The sequence below is a fragment of the Podarcis raffonei genome, chromosome 15 (assembly GCF_027172205.1).
Source record: "Podarcis raffonei isolate rPodRaf1 chromosome 15, rPodRaf1.pri, whole genome shotgun sequence".
Taxonomy (NCBI): Eukaryota; Metazoa; Chordata; class Lepidosauria; order Squamata; family Lacertidae; genus Podarcis; species Podarcis raffonei.
In genome coordinates this window covers 42,383,684-42,404,548 of record NC_070616.1, presented here as the reverse complement: position 1 = coordinate 42,404,548, position 20,865 = coordinate 42,383,684, and the positions used below count along the sequence as shown (strand labels likewise).

Below are 20,865 nucleotides of genomic sequence, written 5' to 3'. Positions count from 1 at the left end.
AAATCCCAAGATCTAGAAACTTCAGATACTAACCCAAGAAGACCACAGTAAGGATTTCTGCTAATGCTTCTTGCCACTTTTTAAAAACTGCTTGAGAAATTATTTCCAGTAGTTTATTTTGCTACAATAAAGAGGCCCGAAGGAAAAGAAAGGCCAACTTTCCACTTCTCCATCATTTATAAACTTCAGCTGGGGAACTGGAAGCAAAATATATATTACCCAGCACTTTTGGCAATTTCCTCCCCGTCAGGAACCTGCACTTGATCAAGCTCTGACATTTCAGTGGGAACTAGGATACTTTTTCCAGGGCAATATAAAAGAACAGAAAAACAAGTAACTTCAAATACAGGTGGGCTACTTGAGGAGTCCAAGATTGTTTGGCCTTCTGAGGATACAAAAGGATTCCACAGGATGTTTTGAGCTTGAATAAGGCTTGAATAAGTATTTTATCATAATAAAAAAAATTATTTGGTTTTTTGGGTGTAGAATGACTCACACTTCCCACTTTAACATGGATAAAACTGGGACCTAGTTAGCCAAAGTTGATTGCTTGTTAAGCCTGAAGCCCTTTCTCCAATAAATCTGTTGCAGCCTGGACCTGTGTGTGTTTACTGAGAAGTCTTGTGGCATTGAAGTAGGTCCCTACAATACAATAGAGGCCTTAGCCTCTAATGCATTCACCTGCTTTGCATGAAGAAGGTTCTCGGTTCAATCCCTGGCACCTCTGGCTTAAAAAAAAAGTGTGTGATTTTCTTGACTTTTTAAGGACCAAGCAAAACATTTCCAACCAAGGGCAAAGTGCCTGAGCCAACACCTGTCCCAAGAACCCATAAATCAGAAGATGCCACCTTCTGATGGAGAGAGGCTTTGTTTGGGAGAGTGTGGAGCAGAAGCAGCTTTTCCAGGAGTCAAAGAAATGTATCATCGGCTGGGAGGGTGCAACTTACCTACACCCACATACAGTAGATGCATTTATCACATGTGCATTCTATTCTTCATCACAAAAGCTCAAAGCAGCATGTCTGGGGTTGTTCCCCATTTATCCTCACAGTAACCAGCCCAGGATCTCCTAGTGAGTTTCATTTCTGTGCTGGGCTTGGAGGCCTTGTTTTCTCAAGTCCAGCACTTTCTCCACTATATGAGTGTTTGCGTGTGCAGGTGTATTTCTGTAGTTATAGCCTTTCACTAATGGCATACTCTGTAGACCCACTGAATTAATAGACATGATTAACCTAGGTCTATTAATTTCAATGGGTCTACTCTGAGAAGAGGTTAGTTGTATACAATCCATAATGTGAGGGTTTGGAGCCAATTAACTGATGTGAAAACCCCCAGTTTACCAGATCAAAGAATCCTAGAGATGGATCTGCTGGATCTGCCATGCAGGATGCAGTTATAGCATCCTTGACAGAGGGCTGTCTGGCATCTGTTTTAAAACCTCTAATGAAGGAGAGCCCATAAATACCTGAGGCAGCCTGCTGCACTGTCAAACACCCCTCACTAATAGAAAGCATCACCCACTGTCCACCTGAAATATGCCTCTTTGCAATTTCTACCCATCAGTTCCTAGTCCTGCCACCTTGAGACAACAAGTCTGATCCACAGTCACGTCTTCCCTTAATCTTCTCTTCTCCAATCTAAGCATATCCAGCCTAGATGGGTTTTAAGGACTTAAGAAAGGCCCCAAATTCATTTACGCTTGCATTTTGCCCCCAACATATGAAGCCACCTTATTGGTTACAGCATTGATCCATCAAACCAAATATTGCTTGTTCTGGCTGGCAGCAGCAACTTGCCAAGGCCTCAGGTAGAGAGAGGTCTTTTTCAGCTCAGCCACCCAAGACGGTAAAAAAAAGAGAGAGTTTCCAGGGTCTGACTGTGTAATGTGGCAGCAGGCAGCACGTTTGAGCCCTTCACGTGGCAGCCAAACCTTTTCATGAGATGGCTGGCACTTCTGCAGCCATAACTGCAATTAAATTCACATCAGAGAACTCTTGTGTGCTGCCTGGCTGGCAAGCTTGCATTTTTAAGATTCCAGAGAGCTGCAGTGTGTCTCATACGTTTTTATTCCTTTTTCTTTTCCTTCACCCCAAACCACACAGTTTGGAGGCATTTCACCCTTCCATTATGTTTTATGGTGTGGTTTTTGGTTAGGTAGTGGATAGTAACACAGGCCTGGGGGATGATTTGGAGGCTTGAGGAAGAGTCCATGGAAACGATTGCCTCACAAAGCTGCAAGGAACCTTTTTTCCCAGCTTGAGGACCACGCTCCCTGCTGGGGGCCACATGCCCACAATGGATGGGGCCATAGGCAAAAGTGGGTAGAGCAGCCCTGGAAACCTTTACCCTGTGCACAGCAGGCTACTTTCTATCCCTGTGGTCTTCCAGATGCTGTTGGGCTCCAACTCCCATCAGCCCAGGGCCACATGGCCAATGGCCGGGGAAGATGGGAGCTGTAGTCCACCAACACCTGGAAAGACATAGAGCTCCCCATCCCTGTTCAACACAAACACACTTCTCCATGCAGGCATTATCAGAGTTCAAGGATACAATCCAAGAAGGCAAAAACACCCATGGGGAGCGGGGAGGTCTGGGCAGCGAGGCCACATAAGGACCCTGGGCCTATTTCCCGCCTCTTAAAACCTAAAGATTTGTATGCGTTCAGGAAAGTAGTTTATAACTTCTCTTTTTAATCAGGCTTTAGAAATCTCCCAGGTATTTTGGCTGCTGGGAGTTTTCTAATTATTTGTTCATATTGTGTTTGATTGTTTTTAACATAATAATCCCATTATAGAGGGAAAGGAGGATATACTTTTAAGCAATGAAGATGCAGACCAGCTCCAAATATTGCAAAATGCTTCTCTCCCCCTCTCCCTTGCGTCACATTCCAGGACAGAGATGGGGAATCCCCACCCCTCCCCCGCCAGTCCAGAGGCCAAATGTCACCCTCCAGGCCTCTCCATCTGGCTCTCAGGACTTTGCCCAAGCCCCACCTGCACCAGCCCTGCTCTCTTCACTTTAAGGACCTGCTCCAGCCAGGCCAAAGCACCCCAAGAACATATCCCTGGGGCTGATAATGCCTCTTGTTTGCCTGGATGGAGTTTGTGTGTCAAAAATCTGTTTTTTGTTTCCCGTTGGCTAAATGTAGGAGCCACATTCATCGCCCCACCCGTTTTGCTGCCTCTGCTGCTGCTGCTGCTGCCCTCTTTTGCCTCTGGGCTCATCCTCTGCCCCCCTGGACGTGGCCCATAAAGGAATGCAGATCTGGGCCAAAAAAGATTTCCCCTCTTTTCTAGCATGATAAAGACATTGAACCCAGGCCTGGGGTGGGATCAAGTGCACCCCTCAAGTAAGCAAGTGGTTGTCATTCACATCTAGAAGGAAAAACAAAAGCTGCAATGCAGGACAATGTTGCGGTGGCAGCAAGAGCTGCAACTTCCCCAAGGCTGAATGTCCCAGCCTCCACTGATAAGATTCCCCACAGGTGAGATCAATGTGTGTCTGTACAGACATGCATTGCACCCTAATACGAGTCCCTCTGTGGGTATTCAGAATATCTGTGAGTATGGCCCTGTATGGATCTGTGAGTATGCATAGGGACATAGGAAGATGCCTTGTTCCAGGTTAGACGACTTGCCCTCTAACCTGACATTATCTACTCTACATACCTATACCTAAGCCCTACATGGCTTAAGTCCAAGCTACCTGAAAGACCATATTCCCTCATATGAGCCTGCCTGAAATCTTTGGGGGAGACCCTTCTCTCGGTCCCACCACCCTCACAGGCACACTTGGTAGGGGTGCGGGAGGGGGCCTTCTCAGTGGATGCTCCAGACTATGGACCTCTCTCTCTAGAGAAGTTTGACAGGCTCCCTCCTTGTTGTCCTTCCACTAGCAGGTGAAGACTTTCTTGTTCCAACAGACTTTTGGGAACCAACTGCTTTTAATGAAAGGCTGATACTGTGCTATTTTACTGTCATTATTTGTATGGTTCTCTCTCTCTCTCTCTCTCTCTCTCTCTCTCTCTCTCTCATGTGTGTGTGTGTGTGTTTAATTTTTTCAATGATGGTTTTTAATGTTTTTAGCTGTTTTTATCTGCAAGCCACCTTGAGTCAATATTCTCAATGGCAGCAGCTCTCCAAGGGCTGCTGAGTTGTTGCCCAGCCCTTGATACTTCGTCCCTTTATTTTAAACCAGAGGTACTGGGGATTGAACCTGGGATCTTCTTCACGCAAAGCAGGCGCTCAGCCACTGAGTTCTTCATCTTGCTGTCCTGACAGCCCCCTCTAAAGGTTCCTGCACAGGAAGCATGCTTACCTTGGCCAAGCCTTGCACCCATAATAGCCTCTTTGGCAGATCCAAAGCCTAGCTCTCGGCAGACCACACTTGCAGAAACGAGGTTCCACTGGTCATCGCAAACAGTTCCCCATTCCCCATTCATCAGCACTTCAATGCGACCTTCGCCAATCTTGGCTCCTCCCTTTAACCTCACCAGTGGAAACTGAAAGATAAAGACCAAGGGGAAAAACCCTTAAGTTCACAGGAATGTAACCGTCACAGGCAACTGTCTATAACGCAGAGCAATTTGCTTCCTACTAGGAACTGGAGATGAAATTAACTCAGTTTATAGATGCAATTTTCCTGAATACACTACTGGAGGTGGCAAATTGTTGTTAAACACACACATTGTTTTGAAGGAGGGATGGTTAAGTGATGCCGCAACCTAGGGCACGATTCATTGTGCGGATAGAAGAGTCATTTTCTCACATTTTCAACCTTTAATTCAATTCTTCACATTTTCACAGCAATTTGCTTTTTGGAAACAAATAATGAAATTCCACATCATTTTAGTGATTTTTTAAAATGTACATTTGTTTATGCAGTTTCTGTAAAGAATCCCAAATATGATCTTTTTGATGTACACTTTCACCTAATATACACAGTTTGATACAAATTATTTGGTCAGAGAACTGCATCACAAAATTTGGGCAACGCTGAATCTTGAAGAATAGATGTGTTTTCAGTTTATATACTGGTTTCAGAAATGTGAATTAGGTAATTTCTCATTAAAATGCAAATAAAATTAATTTTTTCCCTCTCCCAACTTATGGGCACTTCAAGGAATATGAGGTAGATCCTGGCCTACTTTCTTTTTTAACTCTGGGACAGATTAGGCTTCTCAGTAGTCGACAGGTCAAGAGGAGCTTCTGTGCCCCCTCCCTATGATTAGCTGAAGCAGACTAGATTGTGTAATCCTAACACATTTGTGCACATTTTCTAAATTTGGATGGAGGAGGGAGAAGAGATGAACTTGCATGGTTCATTTGATTTGTTTGACAGAATTTTGTATCAGGTATAAAGATCTCATCTTTTCAGCCTTTACTGATAATGATAATGATTGTTGAAAAGTTGGAATTAAAAAGAGACACAGCTATGCCCACTCAGGAGTATCTAAAGCTCATGTTCCTTCAGGCCCCCAAATCCAACAAGAACATCAACAGCTATGAGCCATAGGAAATATTTTAAATAAACTGAAAACAGGTTCCTCATCCAAGGACACGATGTACATACTTCCCCATAAGGCTAGAGGACTGAAAATCCATGCTTCTATATAAAAAACAAATAGAGCAATTATTGGTGCTGAAATAAATGCACTCTCTGATGACTTACAGGATAATAGGGCTGTTCCAGGAACTCCACCTCAGCTAGGTTAGTCTGAGGTTCCATTAGGGAAAAAAACCTCCTTCTCCCACAGATCTCAGGTGTTTTGTGGATGCATTTTGGAATCAAATGATGGTGTGACGGACAGCTGAGCCAGACCAGAGTCTGGTGATGCAGTGCCTCAGAATTCCACCAGAGGGCTGGAGCCTCTCTCTGATTGGTTACCAAAAGGGGAGTGGAGCCATTGTTTTGGGAGGGAGAATAAAAGGATAGTTTCTAAGATAGTTGGGCAGATAGTTAGAGGGAAAGAGCTGGAGCGATAGTCAGTTCTGGTCTGTGTGTGACAGCCTGATCCGCATCAACTGTGCAGCTCCCTTTGTCAGCAGGGGGAGAGAAAGGGCTCGCTTGGGGGAGGGAGAGAACTTTTGCCTCCCTTTCCTTCCCCCCCACTTAAAACTCCCCCCCTCCCGCGTCCAATTAGCCACCACCTTCCACACAGCACCCCGCGCATAGCTGTCAAGTGTCCCTTATTTGAAGGGACAGTCCCTTATTCCAGCGCCATGTCCCGCTGCTGTCCCTTATTGATGGATGTCCCTTAAATGTCCCTTAAATGATGTCCCTTAAATTTCAAAGGAAGCAGCTCCTCTCCCTCTATCCCTGCCGGCCAGGGAGGAGGGAGGCTCCAACTGTGTTGCTTGGCTGTGTTGCTCACCCAATAAGAAGTCTAAGAATGACTGGGGGGTGGAGCTTGCATGCCTTGTGTGTGGCTAGTTAATGCAAGCTGAGGGGGGTTTTGAATGCTGGACGCCATTTTGTTGCACGTGCTGCTGCAAACTTTGCAGTGCAAAGCCAGGCTGGGAGCCATCTTAAGTTGAGGCTGCATAGGCCTTGTGATGCATGTGATTTAGATTCTATTCAGTTGAACCTCTGGTTACAAAGTTGGTTGGACAGTGTTCTCGGAGCTACCAGCATGAATTTGACCAGACTGCAAGAGGACAGGAAGACTGGAGTGCCTGGAACAGGTGAGGCTGCAGGTCCCTTATTTTCAAGGCTGCTGGTCCCTTATTTTCAAGGCTGCTGGTCCCTTATTTTCAAATCTGTAAGTTGACAGCTATGACCCCGCGCACGCTCCTGGTCCCTCCAATGACAATGGGTAGATCACTGCCAGTTTTTTATACTGTGAATAGACTGCAACCTTTTGGAAGTTGGAAGTGCCTGGCTGAGGCTAATCAATCCAGCTCCATAGATCTGTCTGCAACCTAAATGGTATCATGCTTCCTGTGTTGCAATTTCTATCTCTGCTATGAATGTAGGAAAGAAGGCGTGACACTAAAGCAAGGGCCAGCAAACTTTTTCAGCAGGGGGCCGGTCCACTGTCCCTCAGACCTTGTGGGGGGCCGGACTATATTTTGGAAAAAAATATGAACAAATTCCTATGCCCCACAAGTAACCCAGAGGTGCATTTTAAATAAAAGCAGACATTCTACTCATGTAAAAACATGCTGATTCCTGGACTGTCTGTGGGCCGGATTGAGAAGGCAATTGGGCCAGATTCGGCCCCAGGGCCTTAGTTTGCCTACCCATGCAGTAAAGTGTGGCAGCTTTTTTATACAAGATGGGGTCATGGATCCATAATCTCCAGGAGTGCTGCTAACCAGTTTCACCAGCATCAAACATTTATCTATAATATAAAAAAATCCAAAACCAATGCTTGTACTGTATGTTCCTTTGGGTAGTTTATCTGTTACAAGTCACAGTTATATAACGGAAAGGAATTGTCCACATTTAACATCTACATAGCAAGAATAGCAGACAGCACGAGAGAAACAAGGAGCTGCAAGTTCAGCCAAGCCAGCCAGCTCAGCAGTCAGTTGGCTTGAACAGAAGAATTTTGAACAAGAATGTGGCAAGTGTTTTGCCAAGAGCCTTGCCATTTCCAGCACTAAATGGAACATACGCTGTCTTTAGTCAAAAAGCAAAACAGGAGGGAGGCTATAAACGAGGCCTTGCACAATAGGAACACTAGCATCGTTACAGTACAAATGTTGCTCTGATGGACTGAAGACAGATGCAACTTTTTAAGAGTAGTAAATGTAGCTTGAGTTGAGTACATCTTCCCTGCTGACAAACAAACATGCATTTCTGTTCTAGAGTGGTAAGCTTTGGAAAACAAGAGGTTCAGCGTGGTTGTTACTTTCTTGCAGTGGCGTAGCGTGGGTTGTCAGCACCCGGGGCAAGGCAAGTAATTTGCGCCCCCTAACCCGTGGATTTTAGAGAGCTGCGAGTGCGAGCGCGCCCCCTCCAGATGTTGCACCTGGTGCGGCCGGCCCCCCCTGCACCCCCACGCTACGCCACTGCTTTCTTGTACCATTCACTCTGAATTGGGGTGAGGGGCTAGTTGTTATGAGTAATCATTGGTTAATACCCATGATATCAGCAACGAAACCATCCCTTAATTCCTGGACCACTTTTGCAACTGGATAGATAGATGATAGATGATAGATAGATAGATAGATAGATAGATAGATAGATAGATAGATAGCAGTTTCAAAGATGGGTTCATACAGTGGTACCTCGGGTTAAGAACTTAATTCGTTCCAGAGGACCATTCTTAACCTGAAACTGTTCTTAACCTGAAGCACCACTTTAGCTAATGGGGCCTCCTGCTGCTGCCACGCCACCACCGCACAATTTCTGTTCTCATCCTGAAGCAAAGTTCTTAACCCAAGGTACTATTTCTGGGTTAGCAGAGTCTGTAACCTGAAGCGTCTGTAACCTGAAGCATCTGTAACCCGAGGTACCACTGTACTGTGGTTGGAGAATCTACTAAGGCAACTGTTGAGAACACTGTTATCCCGTCACTGCATCCCAGAGAGTATGTGTATTCCTACAGCTCTGTAAATAATGCCCAAATATGCACAAGGAATTCATGGAAAGGTGCTATGAGTCACACTGGAATATCTTATCCCATTGCTCATGGTTGTGCAAACTTTCAGCCACATTAACTGTGAAAGAAATAGGCTTAAGCTACAGTGCTGTGGGCACTGATGTACCCAGTTTAATGGCAACAGCTTCCCCCAAGGACATCTGAAGGCTGCCGTTTTGTGATGAGGATACCAAGAGTTTTCTTTTAGAGATCCATAAACCTCTCACATGGTTCACTGAGAGTAAAGGATGTCAACCTGGTGCCCCTCAGCTCCCAAGATGCTGTGGCTGGCTAGAGCTGACAGGAGTTTGCAGAGTCCAAAGCGTCTAGAGGGCTCTAGGCGGACAAAGGCTGATTTACAGTGAAGACATGCTTGAATGCAAGTAATTCAGCGAACAGGATAGCAATAGTCCACTTACTCAGGCCCCAAACTCACCAGGTCATGATATCACTGTGCATCTCCCACTAGAAACTTGGCCAGGGAGTGTCTGCCCTCTCCATGGCTGAAGAATGTGGGCAGGCATTCTCCCATTGGTGTAATGGATTAGACACATGCTTGGCCTAGGATTAGGGAGACACTGGTTCAAATCCCTTCTCAGCTATGAAAGTCACAGAATCACCTTGGACCAGTCACTAGCTCTCACCATATGAACATAAAAAGGGGAGGGGAGAGAACAATGTATACAACCCTGAGCACCTTGGGGGAAAGGTAATAAATTAATGAGAGACATTTGAGTCACTGCATCCAACTTGATGCAATCAGAGAATAACTTAGGAGCAGAATAAATGTGAGATAAACGCCACCGCCCCACCTCAGAGCATGGGAAGTCAAACAAAGATTTATAATTTGGCATAAGATTTGGACTGTTTGATTATTTTATAATTTGAAATGTTTTTAATGTGTTTTTTATTGGATTGTTAAATTGGAAAACTTAATAAATATTATTATTAATTTTAAAAAGATGCAATCAGAAAGGTTGCGTGGGCTGGAGACAATCAGGACCAAAGTTGGGTGTGGCTCTTCAGCCACAAGTTGGCTGTCCTTGGATCAGGGGATGGCAAGCAGACATGGGATCTGTGTGGAGTCAGCACTTTCCTGTTGCCTTCATATGTAGATTTAGATAAGAAAACATTTGTCTCAGTCATATCCACACCATTCCACTTCAACAGTCATGGCTAACTGAAGTTTGTGATGAGCTACAGCCCCTAACACCCTTAACAAACTACAGTTCCCAGGATTCTTTGTGGGAAGCCAAGACTGTTAAAGTGGTATAAGAGTGCTTCAAACGTATGGTGCAGAGTGTTAGCTTAAGCCTTCCACATGAGCCACATGGTTGGTTGAATACCCACAGCTTATTTCAAGCTCCACAAATTTATGCTCCTCAGCAATAGCTGAACATATTTCTGTCTCTCTTACCTCAGGTTGGAAAGCTTTTCGGAAACCACTGTGGCTGCCAGGGGCAAAAGCACGACCAGGGTAGCAGCTCACCACGGCAGGCATCCCATTCTCACATGTTGCGTTCCCACTAGCTGTGCTGATGCGATTGCCCAGTTTGCAGCTGGAGATGTGTGCTTCGTTGCCCGTGCAGTCCATGGAATAAGCCCAATAAGTGTGCTTTCTTCTGGCTGCTGTCATCCTTGAAGGAAGGAAGGAAGAAACCGGAATCACGGAGAGCAACATGCTGAGATAACAAAAAGTTGTGTTTAGCCAGATTAGTTGAAGCAATAGGTTTGTCCTTATGGGCCAAGTCTTGTGACACTGCTCACATGCAAGCTAGGTAAATTCACACAATCAAATAAGCATATTCATCCAAATGCATATACAGGACTGTCTTGAGCTGAGATACATGAAAGAAACAGGGAAGAAACTCGTTAAGAACACATCTCTTATACATAAAAGAAGAGCTCTCAGTTCAGGACCAAGGTTTGAGCTACTTCAATATGGCTTTAAGGATTCAATGTCTTGTATAGCAGGACAGGGGAACCTGTGGTCCTCCAGTTGCTAATGGACTCCAATTCCCATGAGCCCCAACAAGCTTGGCCAATGGCCAGGGACGATGGGAGAGCAAGTCCAACTGAATCTGAAGCATAGCTGTCAATTGTCCCTTATTTGAAGGGACAGTCCCTTATTTCAGCGCCATGTCCCGCTGCTGTCCCTTATTGATGGATGTCCCTTAAATGTCCCTTAAATGATGTCCCTTAAATTTCAAATGAAGCAGCTCCTCTCCCTCTATCCCTGCCGGCCAGGGAGGAGGGAGGCTCCAACTGTGTTGCTTGGCTGTGTTGCTCACCCAATAAGAAGTCTAAGAACGACTGGGGGGTGGAGCTTGCATGCCTTGTGTGTGGCTAGTTAATGCAAGCTGAGGGGGTTTTTGAATGCTGGATGCCATTTTGTTGCACGTGCTGCTGCAAACTTTGCAGTGCAAAGCCAGGCCGGGGAGCCATCTTAAGTTGAGGCTGCATAGGCCTTGTGATGCATGTGATTTAGATTCTATTCAGTTGAACCTCTGGTTACAAAGTTGGTTGGACAGTGTTCTCGGAGCTACCAGCATGAGTTTGACCAGACTGCAGGAGGACAGGAAGACTGGAGTGCCTGGAACAGGTGAGGCTGCAGGTCCCTTATTTTGGCTGCTGGTCCCTTATTTTCAAATCTGTAAGTTGACAGCTATGATCTGAAGGGACCTGGGTTCACCATCCCTGCTACGCATGGCAGTAAAAATCTCAGAATGCTGTGTTGTGCAATGCTTTGAGGAAACCTTCCATGCTGCCTAAATCCACAATAGTTTTTTTTTAAATGAATTATCTACTTGTGTCAGCAATTTAGATTGTGAATTGACAAATGCCTGGGAGTTGCTTGATGGAGGCAGCTGCTTGTGGTAGCCAGGATTTTGCTTTGAGGATTGATCTGGTTGTAAGGATTTGACTAGTGCTAGACAGACATTTCACTACAAATCCATGAAAGTAGTTCTATCAGTGGCTATTTGCCATGATAGCTAAAAGAGACTTCCAGGTATGCCTCTGAAGCTCAGATACCGCGGGGCCAAGGTAGGGAAGGATGTCAACAGCCCAGGTTCAATCCCTGACTTGCATGGGTCTGGGAAACAGCCCTCACTGAAAACCTGGAGAGCTGCTGCCAGTCAGTGTCAAAAATACTAAGACAGATGGACCAGAAGTCTGACTTGGTATAAGGCAGCTTCCTATGTTTCCCATGGACAATGGTCTTCATGTCCTTCTTGTGGGCTTCCCAGAATCTTCTGGTTGACTAGTGCATGAAACATGATGCTGGACTAAATACACCATCCAGAAGGGCTCTTCTCAACTTGGATGGCTTTAAAAGAGGATCAGACAAATTCATGGAGGGTAGGACTATTCAGTGTCTACTCGCCACGATGGCTATACACTGCCTCCACTATCAAGGTAGCATAAAAACAGAAAAACCCTGCTGGATCAGGCCACTAGCTCCTCTAATAGAGCATCTTGTTCTCAAAGTGGCTAACCAAAGTGGGAAACTGCAAAACAGGACCTGAGTACAACAACACCATACCAACTTGGGATTCCCCAAAACCACTATTCAGGGATATACGTACTGCCTGGGACAGTGGGAGTAGAATAATAAAAAAGGTAAAGGACCCCTGGACGGTTAAGTCCAGTCAAAGGTGACTATGGGTTGTGGAACCCATCTTGCTTTTCAGGCCAAGGGAGCCAGTGTTTGTCCACAGACAGCTTTCTGGGTCACGTAGCCAACAGGACAACAGGACCGCTTCTGGCGCACGGAGGACTGTGTCAAGTGATGAAGAAGTACTGCTGCAGCAGGAAGGTAAACAGTGCCTCCATGCTCTCGGGGGTAGAATATAACCATTGTGACTGGCAGTACATCTTGAATAGCAGTTGCACAAATAGGGTGAGTGCCGTTGAGCTCAGGTCCTCCTCACATCTGGTTGCCCAACGTGAGAACAGGATGCTGACCTAGATGGTGCTTTGGTCTGATCCAGGGGCCTCTTCTTATGCTCTTATGGTACAAGAATGATTAGGAAAATGGCCTCAAAGAGTTCAATGAAACGAACAGTAGGATAGGAAACTCCCAGAGCTTTAAAGTTTGTTTTTCCTTTAATTATAAAACTGCACTGTCAAATGCAGAACCCAAATTACATTCCAGGGTGAGAGTTTGGCAGCAAGGATGATGATGAACTAAGTTGTTTTCTTTAGCGAAATGAGGCATCTGGGAATCTTTTGGCTTCTCACCATCATGAAGTTCAGCAGTCTCACGTGGAATGCCTCAGCACGTAAAAGCTGAGGTTACGCTTCGGGAATGAAAATTCTTAGTTCTGTGGGCAAGGGGGGGTTTCCTTTTAACCCACAGCCCCCAGAAGTACAGAGTCAGCTTATTGGAGTAGAAACCCAGTTTGGAAACTGATTTCCCAGCTGTGGAAACCACAGTGTCAATGGAAGGCCCCACCCTTGTGGAAAAGGCTATTTACAATATTATGCAGAGTGAAACCAGAGAAATGAGAGGCATGTTAACAGGGCTTCAGAGTCACGTGCAAAAAAGACTGGATCCAAGTGACTGGAGACTTTGCTTTCCCTTTAAGGCAGTATGTGAAAATACAAAGGCAGTATTAAGGAACACACTGGGAAAAGAGAGAGCTGCTAGATACCAACTAACATCCCAACATGGGTAGTCTGGGGCTGGGCTCCCCAGTTTTTAAAGAAACTCATACCTCACATCCCTAGCAAAATGATTCTCCAGCTTTTCTGCCTTCAGAGATCTCTATTCCACATCTCCCACAAAAATGACCTCCACTATTACAGATGGTTCTGTGTCCTGTTTAAATGTGCACACTGAGTTTCATGTCAGGCACATTTAGGATTGCTGAATATGTAAATTTCAGTTTCTAATTTTTCCAATATTAAGTTCAGTTCAGCACATTTCCATATTAGTTTGCAAATAAAGTCCTCCTTTAAAATTCATCAGCATGTCAGAGCTAATTTCTTCTACTATGCATATCTTGCATGCAATTTTCTCCAATATAATGCATTTTATGATTCCCCCCCCCCCACTAATATGTGCATTTATGTGCACACTTTACTCTAGTATGTGCATTTTTATACACCTTGCTAGAACTGCACTGCAAAATTCAGGAAACACAGAAACTTTGCATGGATGAGAAAGTTACTAAGTGCTGCATGGGATACAAGCCATTGCCATCAAATGCCAGCCCATAACCTGCCCCCATTTAATCTGGTGGGGCAGGATGGAGTACTTTGGCACTGCCACTAAACCTCAACTTTTGCAAACCGCTGCTTGTAGGGCAGCAGTGCATGCAGAGCGCAGACTGACAAGATACAATTTATGGTAAGGAGCAGATGACCAGATATAGATTGACAAGGCACCGCATCATGTCAGCACCATGTCAAAAAGAAGCGAGTTCACAGAGTTCACATGCGTCTCTCTCTCTCTCTCTCTCTCTCTCTCTCTCTCTCTCTCTCTCTCTCTCTCTCTGCCCTTCTTGTGGTGAATTCTTTCACAATGCATCAGGCTGAAATATAAACGGTGAGTTTTAAAGATTCCAAGAGGGGAGGAGAGAACTGGCATAAACATGTGATCTTTTGTTCCTGTGCACTGGACACAACACCGGGTCACCTGGAAGCACTTATTTACTGATGCCTGTGGAAAAAAACAAAAGCATCTGGACTTTGAAAAAGAAAGAGCCTTTCCATGCTGCTTTACATGATTCTAATCCAGGAGCCTTTCTGTTTTGACTTTTCTCGCTAATGAAGAACAACAAGAAACACAGGCAGTGGAATCCTGTAAGCAGGAACCTCAGTGGGAAACAGCCTTTTGACAAGCCAGAAGAACAAGCAAAAAAACCGCAAATGTTGAGCCTTTGGACCTCCCTCCACGGTTGCCCCACAAATCATGGTCTTCAGGCTGGAAAAACAATACAAACAGTTTCCTAACACAAGCTGTTCTGCAGCTGCCTGGGGGCCTCCCTTGTTATGAAGGAAATTAAAGGAAGAAAAGAAGCTGCTTAATACATTGACCAGGGGGTGGGGGACACCAAAGCAATTTGCCTAAGGTTTTGCCACCTCATTTGGAAACCTCTAGCTCTAAGCAGGGCCCAAGAACACAACCACCCCCTTTTAAAACCCTCTCTTACTTGTAGACTCTGACATTGTATTTCTTCTCTGATGGAAATCCAAACATGCCACAGACAACACGTGAGTTTTTTGTGGTCCAGTTCCTGTCACAGATTCGTTTCCAGACGCCTCCTTCTTTCACTTCCACGTAACCCTCTGTGACGGGAATGCGCTTGCGAAAGGCAGAGAGGATGGGTCGGATCTGGGCATCTTCCACCTGGATGTTCATGTTCTAGGAAAAGGAGTTGGAGACAGGCAAAGGTTTGTTGCTAATCCATTGGCCACAACGCAGATACAAAGCAAGCAAGAAATACATCACAAACAACAGATTTGTTGCGCTGATAAAACAAATATTATTACTATTTTATTATTATTATTTATTCAATTTATATACTGCCCTTTATCAAAAGATCCTAGGGCGGTATGGGTGGGTGTACACACGTACACACACACACACACACACACACACACAGTGCTTTTTATGAGGGTATGCAGGGGTACGCATACCCCTAAACATTTTGTGAATCTTTGTACTTTTGTCCATTTACTGCATTTATTTTCCCCAATTTGAACTATAAAATGCTGGTTTTCTTGAGTACCCCTAAACATTTTTTAAAGAAAAAAAGCACTGTATATACCTGTGCATTAACTAAACTAACAACACTAAGTCTTCAACCAGGATTCAAATTGCTGCCTTGAGCGCCTCTGTGCTGATAGTGGGGCATTTGAGGTCTTTTCCCAGTCATGCCTCCCTGCTCCCAGAACTGCTCAGCAAGGCTGTTCTAAAGCCCTGAGGAATTGTAGAAGCCTGGTGAGATGAGACCAGGGTGGAAAATCATAAAAACCTTGGCATGTGCCTGGAAGTGATGGCGCACCCAGTGGACTCTTTACATCCAAGGCCTGGACTGGAGATCTGGTCATGGCTCTAGATTAGGGGTGGGCAACCTTTTCCAGCTGGAGGGCTGCATTCCTTCCTATGGGACCATCCTTGGGCAGCAAGTGGGGCCAGAGGCAAAACTTGGCAGGTCAATTAATGTGACTCTTACTTTTGCATAGTAGGCTACGTTCCAGCCCCACAAAAGTCAGAGGTTTCTACACCTACATACCCTGTGCACACACACATTTCTCAGTCCTCCACTGAGACAAGCTAGAGGCATGTTTCAATGTCCAAGGACACCTTCCAGCCAAGCAAAAGCACTTGAGGAAAACACGGAGCAGGACCAGTGGGGTGTGTGGCCTGGGAAAGAGAGGAGCTAATGAGAGTCCTGAAGGCCAGATAAGAGAGGCCTGGTGACAGGAGTGAGCCAGCAGTAAATTAAACCAAGCAAGTTGGAGTTAACTCTTTATTAGCAAAAGCAGGATTTGCACAGGAGTGTCTGGCCTAATGAGCATAGTAACTCATCTCCGACAGGTCTATGAAGCATGCCCCCATGAAGCAGTTGCAGAGATGGAAGGTCCCTGCCTCCCCACAGCTGCCTAAGTCCCCTCCTCTCCAAGGTTTACTCCAAGGAATCTGAGACTGCGCCTGTGTGAAGCTACCTTCTCCTCCGCCCTCTTCATGCCTCTCCTGGTTCTTGGAAACTGGGGGGATGGGGTGGCAGGAGCTTGTCGCAGCAGGAGAGGAAGACACCTGTGCCTCTTCACCAGCCTGACTCATCTCTGCCTCTTGGCCTCCCTCCTCTCCTGCTTCCACTTCTACCTCTGAGTGTGGACTTCTCTCTGTCACAGACCACCCCACCCTGTGCTCAGTAAGCCCTGTTTCCTCTTCAGCTTCCAACATCTCCCCTTCTCCTTCTTCTCTCTCTTCTTCCTCCAACCACTCAGCCTTCTTCCCTTGGGGGCTCCCCTGCTGGTGCCTCCATAGCTGTCAACTTTTCCCTTTTCTTGCGAGGAATCCTATTCGGAATAAGGGAATTTCCCTTTAAAAAAGGGAAACATTGACAGCTATGGGTGCCTCCCACCATTCCTCTGTGTCCAACCAGTCTGTGACATCTGTGGGGCTGCCTTTGGCAGACACAATCTAGACACAATCTACATGTGGGTGGCCTGGTCGGGGGTGGGGTTGGTAAGGAGCTTCCTAGACAAGCAACCAGTTAGTGTGTGAACACACGCACCCAGCCACTAACTATTGCTGCAGCCCTGTGGCTAAGTGAAAGAAAGAGACTTTTAATGAACTAATTATAACTGAATCATAAACTGGAAATTAAAATAACGCTGCAATTCTAAGCATGAGTTGACTTTCAACTCCATCAAAACTAATACAATTTACTTCAGAGAAAATGTGTTTCAGATGGGAACTATTATTTTAAAATACACCATTATTTCTTTTGCAGGAATCTAACATGTGAAGCAATCCCGCAACCTGGTATACACTATAATTCTGACTTACTCTTCGGTCCTGACTACTGGCTATTCCCACAGATTCTAGCCCAGCTGAGAGGGCTGCCTGGAAACTTTGTTCATGCGCCCCAGAAGGACAGGATACAAACAACCAGATAAATAAAATTTGCTGGCTAAAATTACGCTGTTTCTGCTTCCAATAGCTATGCCTTGCAAGAGTGGAAAGGGTAGATAGGTTTAACTAGCAATTTCCTAGGATTTCTGTGCTTGCCTTTGTGAAATTAATTCTCCTCTGGAGCACGTCTGGATTTCCCTTCCACTGAATTGATGGGTTATGAGTCATGAAGAGAGACTGATTTTCACATCCAGGGCCTACGTGACAACAGCAGCAGCATGCAAACCTCACAGGAACTCTGACCCCCCAAAGCTAGAGCAGCCCAGCCAGGGAGGGGGAGCTCTTGGCTGCAGAGACAGGCAACAAAAAGGAAGAAAAGGAATCACGGGGCGGGGGGGGGGAGCCCACTGGAACTTTATATAAAGTACCCCAAAGAGCTTGTTTTCCTTTATATACATGGTTTATTTGTCATTATGTCACGACTGTGGAATTTCCCCCTTCCTGTTTATAAATATAATACAGTACCTCTGAAAGTGAATTGGGTAGCATTTTGAAAAATAGTTACTATTTTTTAAATCTACAGTAATCAAATGAAAAGAAAAGCTGTTGGAAGTAAGTTGCATATGGCCTCAGCTTCATTAACAAGAACCCCAAAATCTGGGATCCCCTCAAAACTGGTGCCAAAGTTTTGCAGCCTTTTTGCAGGAAAACCCCTGAATTTTGCAGTGAAAACCCTGCATTTTGCAGCGCTCCACAAATGGAGCAATAGTTCCTTAAAGCCCCCCTGGCAGGGCTGGAGATGGAGTCCTTCCAGCTATGGCCTCCTGACTTGGGAACACTCTTCTCCAGCAGCCCCAGGCTGCCTGGCACCTACCCTGCTCTTCATTAGTGTAAGGTGAAGCCTCTTACAATCTCTTATGCCTTCCCATATGGCGTTTGTGTTTCTGTTGCTGCTTACGGCTGCCTTATAGCTCTGTCCTTTTAACATGAGCAACATGGGGCTATACAAGAGGGGAAGGGGAGAACGCTGTTGCTGTTCCTTTTTACTACTACACTGTGCACCGTAAAATGAAGAGCAAGATCAGACACTTATTGAATGTCTTTTTATTACATTTATATCTTGCTTTTGATTCAAGGAGCTTATTTATTTAATAAATAAAAATAACAGAATCACAGAAACGTAGAGCTGGAGGGGATCCCAAGGGTCTGCAATACAGGAACCACAGCTAAATGAAGTTCTTTCTCCTCTGCTCTTTTATCCTCACAAAAACAACGGTTGGCTCAAGGCCACCCAGAGAGTTTCATAGGCGAATGGGGGATTTTGTTGGAAGCTGCCCAGAGTGGCTGGGGAAACCCAGCCCAATGGGTGGGGTATAAATTAATAAATAATAATAATAATAATAATAATAATAATAATAATAATAATAGTCTCCCAAGTCCAATGTTCTAACCACTACTCCATGCTGACTCTCTCTATGAAGTGCTCTATAACATGTACATTTTTGGACACTTTGTATATAAACTGAATATGGAAAGATGGGCCTCAATGTGGGACCTCCTTTCTCCCCCTTTTCCAGCATCTAATGGTGGCTTTACCCAGCCCTTGTTTTCTCATGGGGCGTTTCCAACAATCATGCAGTAGTTTGGCTGTTTGAAGTTTCCACCATCTGTCCATGACAGGCAGGCAGCACATGCAATTGAGCAGGGGGCGGGCACACTTTTGCCTAAAGTCAGTTCACCACCACGCAAACAGGTCATAAGTTGTCTGAATTTTTGTACCATATGTTGATTTAGTCAAACATTGCCTGTTTTCCCTACAAGCAGTCATGCAAATAAATATTGACCCCGCTGAACATTAAAGTCACTGAATTCAAACATTTGTTCCAAGGATTCAGCTAAATTTTCTAGATTAAAATAACTAATTTCCTCCTCTTCTTCACAATAGATTTCCAGATTTGGTGTTCTTCGAAACCAGGCAAAGCTCTGGTTCAGCAGAATGTCAAAGACAGAAAATGATGAGTCCCAGCCCCAAGCAGAACGAGTTGGATGGGACAATCCTATCAATCCACTTTAGCTGCAGAGCTGTAAACAGTTGTCTGGACTCCCTGAAGCTACAGCATAAATCTGATCCCTTCCGAGAGGAAACGGGCCAACTATCTCCATATTCTGCTGGAAAAGTCCCTATAGCTCAAGTGGAAAACTAGTGATTCTCCAAATGTTGTTGTATTCCAGCTGCTGTCAGCCCCCAAGCAGCAAGGCATCCTTAGGGATGATGAGAGTTGTGGTTCAGCAACATCTGGAGGGTCACAGGTCCTTCATTCCTCCCCAACTGCAAAGCCTCATTACTAGAAGAGGCAAATGCAGGGTGACCTTACTTTATATTAGTTCATAACTCACACAGACTTTGGTCTCTATCTGCTGGATCATCCATCGCTCTACCTCCTGCTCCTCTGCCTGTACCTTAGCAACACAAGTGTCCTTATGATGCAGTATTATTTTATGGCCGATTGCTGCTGGAACTGGCTGAAGTCGTCTGCTTTTCGGTATTAAACAACCCCACCTCCCGCTTTAATATCTGAATGGTGAAAAAGAGACAACCCCATCACAGATACTCCGTCCCCTAAAATATATTCAGTGGCTACCTGGAGATATTGGTCTTAGCACTAAAGAATTTCAGAAGCAAGCCCTGAAAAACACTTCAAGATTGCAACCATGTGAGCATCCTTCCGTGTTGGCCAGGCATTACCTTCAGGCAAGTAGCTGAAAGCAGAATTAAAAGAGAAGTTGTACACTTAGAGTGATAACTTTCTGCATAGCCAAAGTCATTCTAAAGTGTTTAGTCACAATTAAGATCCCTTGCAACATTAATTAAAAGTTTTCTTTTTGCAATATTACTTCCCAGTTCAGTGCAGCTGGGGGATTATAGTGATTAACTATCCTTTAATTAGCCAATCTTTGTTATCTGCTGGGGCAGTGAAGGCTTCAATTTCTGGAATCTTCTCATTATTTCTTTTATTTCTTTTAAGGCAGGACAGAAAGTAGCTGAACAGAAAGCACAAAAAGGAAAAGAAATGGCACAACATGCAAGGAGGAAGCTTTAAATTACAAACACAGTAGCCCCCAAAAGCCTTACTTATGCTTTGCCTTTCCACACTAGACAGGATGCTGCTGCAAATGTAGCATTTTACTGCAAAAAACCACTAGCAAACCATGGATTACATCTGAAAAAATACACGAAGACAAGAGAAAAACCACTGCAATGCAAAAATCTAGCTACAACACAGTGAATGCTTCATAAAAAGTGAGTAAATAGATGATTATACTGCCAGAGAAAAGTTTAGTGTGAAAGCCACCCTGATCTTTCTGCTTTATAGGCAAACATGTCAGGCTTATATACTAACAATTGTAGCTAGTGAAATCACTTTTAAATTGGCCTTGAGAAATGAGTTGCCAACACATTGGGTGTTGGTTTAAAAGGAAAAAATGTCACTCTGGGAAATTTCCCCTGCTTCTGTGGCACGCCAGTCCTTGTTTCTCCTCCTTAAAGTTTCTAGTATAAAAAAGAAGATTCATGTACTGCAAAAAGAAATAATAATAATAATAATCCATCCCTCTTTTGTTCTGATTTTCATCCTGTGTTGGCTAAGAACACATATGAACAATTTCATCAGCAATATTTCATAGC

The 20,865-nt window shown here is 44.8% G+C and overlaps 1 protein-coding gene across 1 annotated transcript in view; it reads right to left on the bottom strand.

Annotated features, from left to right (window-relative positions):
* Window positions 1–20,865, bottom strand: part of LOXL2 (lysyl oxidase like 2) — a 74,992-nt gene that overhangs the window by 23,085 nt on the left and 31,042 nt on the right. Inside the window, exons 4-6 of the mRNA XM_053366997.1 lie at window positions 14,746–14,957; window positions 10,005–10,224; window positions 4,318–4,501 (exon numbers count right to left, since the gene is read on the bottom strand). Coding sequence (XP_053222972.1) covers window positions 4,318–4,501; window positions 10,005–10,224; window positions 14,746–14,957 — 616 coding nt within the window. The remainder of the gene's footprint in view (window positions 1–4,317; window positions 4,502–10,004; window positions 10,225–14,745; window positions 14,958–20,865) is intronic.